This window comes from Bison bison, unplaced genomic scaffold (genome assembly GCF_000754665.1).
Source record: "Bison bison bison isolate TAMUID 2011002044 unplaced genomic scaffold, Bison_UMD1.0 scf7180017864223, whole genome shotgun sequence".
Taxonomy (NCBI): Eukaryota; Metazoa; Chordata; class Mammalia; order Artiodactyla; family Bovidae; genus Bison; species Bison bison.
The window spans coordinates 3,147,956-3,154,818 of record NW_011494795.1 but is presented as its reverse complement, the minus strand read 5'-3'; the positions used below and the strand labels follow the sequence as shown (position 1 = coordinate 3,154,818).

Here is a 6,863-nt window from a genome sequence, read left to right as displayed (position 1 = left end):
AGTCAGCGTCTGCAGTCTGCACCTCAGGGCTGTCTGGTCCCGTGGGTGCTGAGCATCTTACGTGTGGGGTTTTACCGTCAAAGTGTGACTCCTCTCAGGAGACCCTCAAGGGATGCTGAATGAGAAAAGCCGGGTCCACACGGCCAGTACTGTGTGATTGCACGTGTGTAACTTTCTTGAAATGACAGCAATAAAGAGACGGAGAGCAGCTGAGGGTTACCAGAGACCCCGGGTGGGACACTGGGGTGGGTGTGGTTACAGAAGGGCAGCATGGAGGCTGGACCCATTCCGCATCCTGACTGTGGTGTGGACGCAGATCCACATGAGCTGTAACAGTGCACGGGGCCAAGTGCATACACGTGTGCACATACACGTGCTCACGGGGACACACGGGAGGCGGGCAAGGCTGGAGGTGTCGGTGCCGAACACGCGAGGTGCCCCTTTCCCTGTCGGGAAACCGAGCAAAGGACGCGGGGGCTCTCTCACTTATCACAGCTGCGTGGGGCTCTCCAGGGATCCCAGAGCAAGATGTGGTCAATCACGGCAGACGCTGATGTTTTACCTTAGTTCTCCTCCTTTCCCCTCACCTCCCTGTAACCAGGCAGCAGGGTAGGTATTGACTTCAGCATCCAGGACGGCTCGGGGCCTGGGCAGGGCGCAGCCGCCGGGTCGTTAGCCTGCCGTCTGCTCCTGCTGCCGGTGGCTAGTGCTGCTGGCCTCACCACTGATGAAGGAGACGTGGTGGAGTGTGAGCGTGCGTGCGTGTGTGAGCTTGCGTGTGTGAGTGAGCGTATGTGAGCGTGCGTGTGTGAGTGAGTGTGTGTGAGCGAGCGTGTGTGAGCGTGCGTGTGTGAGCCTGCGTGTGTGAGCGAGTGTGTGTGAGCATGCGTGTGTGAGGGTGTGTGTGTGCGTAGCTGAAGACCAGCCTGCTGACGGGGAAGCTGCAGTATTCTTCGAGGCCTGGCCTACACACACACAGCCAGGTGGAGAGTCTGCCCCCCTCTGTGGCCGTGGCCTCAAGCAGATGGGCTCCGTCCAGCGGTCGTTCCTGCCTGAGCAACGCCGTGATTGCAGGGCTGACACCTGACTGCTCCCAGGGAGGGACTTGCAGCCTTGCCTCCTCCATCATGTCTCTGAAACACTGAAGTTTTCCCTTCTCTGTTTCCTCCTTTAGGTCCCACCCTGTTTAAAGATTTAGTCAGTACAGAAGGCAGGCCAAGCTCTAGTATCCACAGTCACACAATTAGAGTTGGAAACAAACCTGTCTGGAAGACAGTCCCCGGAAATTATCACAAGGAAAGCTAATGACCAGCCTTGGTTATCCTGATAATGAAGACACTGCTACCTTAATACTCGACAAACGTGGCCGTGCCAATGTTGAGTTCCTGCTAAATAAACCAAGAAAAATACTGCAGTTTACTCTCCAAGGAAATTCATTGTTTACTACAACCACTGCTTTTCTGCTGTTCATCCAGCGGCAGGCGGGCGGGCCGGGTGTCTGGAGATACGCAAGGGGTTGTGCTTCCTTTGCTGCTGAAGATGGATGAGAGGTCCATTTCCTTCTTCTCTTAACTATGATTTTGCCTTCCACTGAAGTATTAAATCTATATTTTGGAGAAGAACTGCTAAGACTTTGAAAAATATGCTAATAGGCTGCCCCGTTCCCTGATACAGGCTGGGCACCTGCCTGTGGTGCTTTATTTGACAGGTTTCGTGAGTTGTTGTTTAGTTTAGACACGGAAGCAAACTAGCCTATAAAATACTGTGCTGTAAATATAAACCTTTGTGAACCTCATGGGATAGTCCTTCTAAAATGTGAATTAAGATATTCCATGATTCAGACCCATAAACTGAAAAGTGGCCATTGCCCTGAGTAGTAATTTGCTTTCTGAAACCTTGGACTATAAATTGCCTTTGGACTCTGCTCACTGAATTCTGAGTTTGTGTGCACGATGGTAGGTAGCTAATGAAGTTTTCAAAAACAGTTCTATCAAAGGAGTTCAAACTCTTTCAGGCTGTAAGGGTCTTCTGAAATACATCTCTTTGGCTCAGGGGCTGTTTCGGTTTTTTTCTTGTTTAAAGAGCCACCCTATTTTACCGCGGAACCCAAGAGTCGGATATTAGCGGAAGTGGAAGAAAACGTGGACATCGTGTGTGAAGCCATGGGTGAGTGAGGGGAGCCGTGGGTGGGTGCAGGTGAGCCATAGAGGGTGGGGGAGCCGTGGGCGGGTGCACAGAGGCTGTGCAGGGAGCCTCCACACGGTGGAGGAACAACAGGGCATCTCCAGGGCAGAGCCATCGTCTGGGCAGCACTGGCAGGGGGGCTGTGACGGTGAGAAGGCAGACGCTTCACCTGGAGCAGAACTCAGCTGCTGGGCGTGCAACCTTGGGGAAGGCCTTTGATCTTGCTGGGCTTTTGCGTCCTCACCTGCAAAGCAGGGATAAGAGTATTTACCCAAAGGAACAGCCGTGAAGCCTTAACGGCATCTGTTCTAACAGAGAGAGACCAAGTCTTACCCTCCTGACTCCCTTCAGAGGCTCCGACTCCCCCAGAGTGAGCCTCCCAGGACTTGGGGCAGGAAGTTCGTTCTCATCCCCGGGGTGAGAGGGGATGCTGATCATGTCCGCTCTGAGGGGAGAGAGATCTTTCTAACTTCTTGAATAGGAAATCTTCCTGTTTTTCTGGCTTTTCAGCCTTTGACTGACCTTTCTTCTGTCACGGGGATGATTTGACCTCTTGCCTTGACCCCTCGCTGGCCATTGCTCCTGTTCCACGTCCAGCACACATGTGGTCACACTAGGCCTCCAGCAGGGCCGGGTCATAATCAAAACTGCACAAGTGCCCTGGAGAGGGTCAGGGAATGAGAAGGACCTTTCACATTAAGACCTGTGAGTCTTAAGGGTTTCAGCTTTTCTTCTGAGAGCTTGGAGGCTGAGTGTTTCCCAGCAGTTCTGGGAATCCTCAGGAAAGCACCCCCTTAGATTCAGAGGCGGGAAGATGGAGGATGCCCTGTTGTAAAGTCACCGCCTGGGGTCTGGCGAGGGCGCTGCTCACGGATCTCTGGACAGGCCAGATCTGAACCCACATCCACCAGCTCTCCGTAGCCAGTGCTTAGGCCTGGACCCAAACAGATGCGACTGACCTGCAGGGAGGCAGCGGGGGTGCCCCTCAGGGTAGTGTGGAGGGTCAGCGTAGACACGGGCGTCTAGTGCCCGCCCCTGCATCCACTGAGCCTCCTGCAGAGGCGGCTCCGGCCCAGGGGAGTTGGTTCCTCCGGGGCTCCGGCCCCTGCCCCAGCAGCTCCCGGAGCGCCGTGTCCAGCCCTGCCCTGCGCCCTTCTCTGTGACCGGCTCGACCCACAAGGATGGCGCCAGGAGGGGAGAGGAGGGGTCCTGTGAACTTCCCGGGGAAATCTTTCCTTACCGTGGCCCCATTGTTCTCACCTCTGCCTAAACACCAGTTTTTTAAGGCCAACAACTCTCTGAAAGTGAGACTATAAAATATTTAGAGTGCTTATACTTTAGAAACAAGAGTCTGCCATATTGCAGGGATAAGATTTCTGTTTATGACATTAAATTGCCCCCAAATAGAACTATTCCTAGTTCCCTGTACACTAACAATTATTTTTCTATAAATGACAATGTTAAGCTCTCCCTTTGACAAGAAGATGCTTTTCTTGCATGATTTCTACAGAGTAAACTGCTTGTTAAGTACAGGCTTATAAATATGTACTGAACAGGTCTTTCAACATTGCGTTGCCATCATATAATTTACTGCTTTCTTTTAATTTTGACAATGAAACCATAGCAGCATGCGAAGAGGTTATTCTTTATGAAAGCTACATCATGTAATTGCTATTATGAGACTTTACATGCAATGGTTATGCTTTTACCTTCAAATGAATTTTTTTTAATTTCCTTATTTAATGAAAAGTGACAGGAAACATAATGAAGGCAAAGAACAGAATCTGAGAATACATTATCTTGAAATATTCCACGATATTAGCTTTATTTATTAAAGAAGACATCTTACACCTACACAGTATCACAATTGAACAGATCTGAGTGTGCCTTTCAGCGTGAATCGTGTCGAGATGTTTTATTCAAATTCATTTTATATTTAGGGAAGCTGAGGCACAGAAGGATCCAAGATCTAGAAATAAGCCAGGTGCTTCCGCATTTTTCCGACAACCGGCGTCCTGTGCCCATGGAAGCCCAGGACCCCGTCTCGAGTGCCTTGGTCTGTTCCACCGACGGCCTCTCTGGGCCACCCTCTTGGGTGGCCTGACCCTTCTTGGCTTCGGGAGGAGGGAGCAGGGAAGCAGTCTTCCCTTTGCTGGTTCCCCAAGGACCTAAGGGAACCGAGAGGAGGGCCCAGTGTGTCCCAGGCAGCAAAGCCACCAGGAACAGTGCGTTTCCATGCGGCTGCCTGGCCACCTGCAGTGACCACACCCGTTTGGGGGACAAGCAACAGAGGTCCTCGTGCTCCTGGGCCAAGGACAGCCCCTCACTTACACCCCAGGTTCTGCCCCGTGGCCCTGTCCACTGAGCACACCCGCCTGGCGAACCCCAACCTCAAGCCTCCTTCCAGGTGGCGAGGCCGTGTGCAGCTCGTCTCACTGCTCGGGAGTCTCGGCCTCCCCGTGACATCACCCGAATGCGGAGGGGCCCCCGGGAGGGGCGGCTGGGCCTTGGGCCTCCATCTGATGCTGGCCCACCCGCTCTTGGGCGCAGGCATGGGAGCACCCCCCCAACCCCATCATCTCTGCACCAGCCTGGTCTCGGGGCCACAGTGACGTCTCCCGAATCCACAACCTGGACCAGATGCGCCCTGCATGCGTGCTGCTTGAGCCCATCCACCAGGCCCCCAGTGCGTGGATCAGTGCCTGATTCATGTGACTGATCGTGCGTGCATCAGGAGCGCGTGGATCAGTGACCCCGACTCCTGAGATGGGGTGCTGTAGTCCCAGGCTGTGCGGTGAGCACGCCACCTGGGCTGGGCGCTGGGAGGAGCTTATGTGCTGATGCGATCGGTCTTCACAGTCACCTTCGAGGGGGGACACCACTTCCTTACCGAGTCCCAGGGAACAGGGAAGAAGAGGGGTTACCTGCCCTGCCCAATGGCACAGCTTGGAGGGGGCACCTGTCTCCCACCCTGGTGACCCTTCCCCAGTCCCCACAAGACAGAGGCAGTCACCGCAGGGCCAGGGGCCTTCCTCCCAGCACTGTCTGAGGTCAGTCACAGCTGTACCCATAGGTCAAGGGCAGGGCCAGGCCGTGGGAAGAGCTGGAAGGGTCTGCAGCCCGCTCCCCATCTGCATGGAAGATAAGAACACCACCCGACCGGGCGCTTGGAGGGGTGAGGAGATGCCCAGGGTAGTGCTGCCGTTCTACCTTGGAGTCATTTTGCCTCAGTCCTTATATAGCAGTTCTTGAAATTTAGTGAGTTTTAAATGCCCGACTGTTTCCACTTCTCTGCAGGGGTCCCTCCTCCCGCCCTCCAGTGGTTCAAGGATGCCATCTCCATCAACAAGCTCCAGAACCCTCGGTACCAAGTGCTGGCTGGCGGAGGCCTGCGCATCCAGCAGCTGCGTCCAGAGGACTCGGGGATCTTCCAGTGCCTGGCCAGCAACGTGGGCGGGGAGGTCCAGACCCACACCTACCTGGACGTCACCAGTGAGTAGGCTTCCCTGCCCTCGCCCCATGGACGCTCAGAGAACACGGGTGTCTGTCCAGCCCAAGTGCCCACACCCCGGCCACTTGAACGCGCTGCTCTGTTGAGACGTAGAAGCAAAGTCCCCATCTTTCTGGGCAGAACTGGAAAGACTAAGTGGACGGCTCATGCCTAATCTTCTTCTTTTGATCTTTTTCTACCTGTTCTTATATATTTATTCTCTATTTTCGTTTTATTGAACAATTATAGTGCTTTCGTGAGTTTCTTTTATGATCCCATTAACAGAAATGCTTTGGCACTATGAAGAATAAGATAGAGGCACCTGTGCGTTTTCTCTTTAACCTCCCGTAGTTGCTTTTCTTCTAAAGCAAGTAGAGTTTAGTGATTATGGAATTCTCATACTTGCCCCGTCGGGAAGCAAAATGCTGATGTCTCCAGGTGTGGGGGCCGTTCAGTAAATCAAATCACGGCCAGCATGTGCATGGCCAGTGGCTCTTGTCAGCGGTGACTCGGAAGACACTGGTGCAATATTGAGATATTCATGCATGCGTTTTGCTAAACTAGGAGTCACTTCCTCTGACCTTGCCCGGGGTCAAATTTCCCCTCCATTGTGGAGTCTAGGAAACCAGTGTCACTTCAAGCAGTAAAAGTAATACTGGGGTCTTAAGCTGGAAACTGAGTTTTGATCTATTAGAATTACTTGGGGATTCCCAGGTGGCATTAGTGGTAAGGAATCCGTCTGCCAGTGCAGGAGACAACATAAGAGACACGGGTTTGATCCCTGGGTTGGGAAGATCTCCTGGAGAAGGGAAGGGCAACCCACCCCAGTATTCTTGCCTGGAGAATCCCATGGACAAAGGAGCCTGGCGGGCTATGGTCCATGGGGTCTCAAAGAGTGAGACTCGACTGAGTGTCTGAGCCCGGAATTACTTAAGCCTGTTCTGCAGCAGGGGGCCAGGGTGTGTGGAGCAGGGACTGTACAAAGCCAGTAACTGCTTTTGGCTTTGAGGGAGGTGGTTTCTGTTGCCCTCACTCACCTCTGCTGTCGTAACCTGGAGGCAGCCCAGACAGGTCTGAGCAGACGTGGCTGTTCACAGGGCTTCATTTACAGAAACAGGGACAGACTGGACCGGGCCCAGGGTGGAGGCTGCAGACCCCGCTCTCATGGGAGACCCAGGGAAGACCACCT

The 6,863-nt window shown here is 53.5% G+C and overlaps 1 protein-coding gene across 1 annotated transcript in view; it reads left to right on the top strand.

Annotated features, from left to right (window-relative positions):
• Positions 1-6,863, top strand: part of SDK1 (sidekick cell adhesion molecule 1) — a 478,174-nt gene that overhangs the window by 305,621 nt on the left and 165,690 nt on the right. The window contains exons 8-9 of the mRNA XM_010845804.1: positions 2,083-2,166; positions 5,482-5,676. Of these exons, the coding sequence (XP_010844106.1) occupies positions 2,083-2,166; positions 5,482-5,676 (279 nt within the window). The remainder of the gene's footprint in view (positions 1-2,082; positions 2,167-5,481; positions 5,677-6,863) is intronic.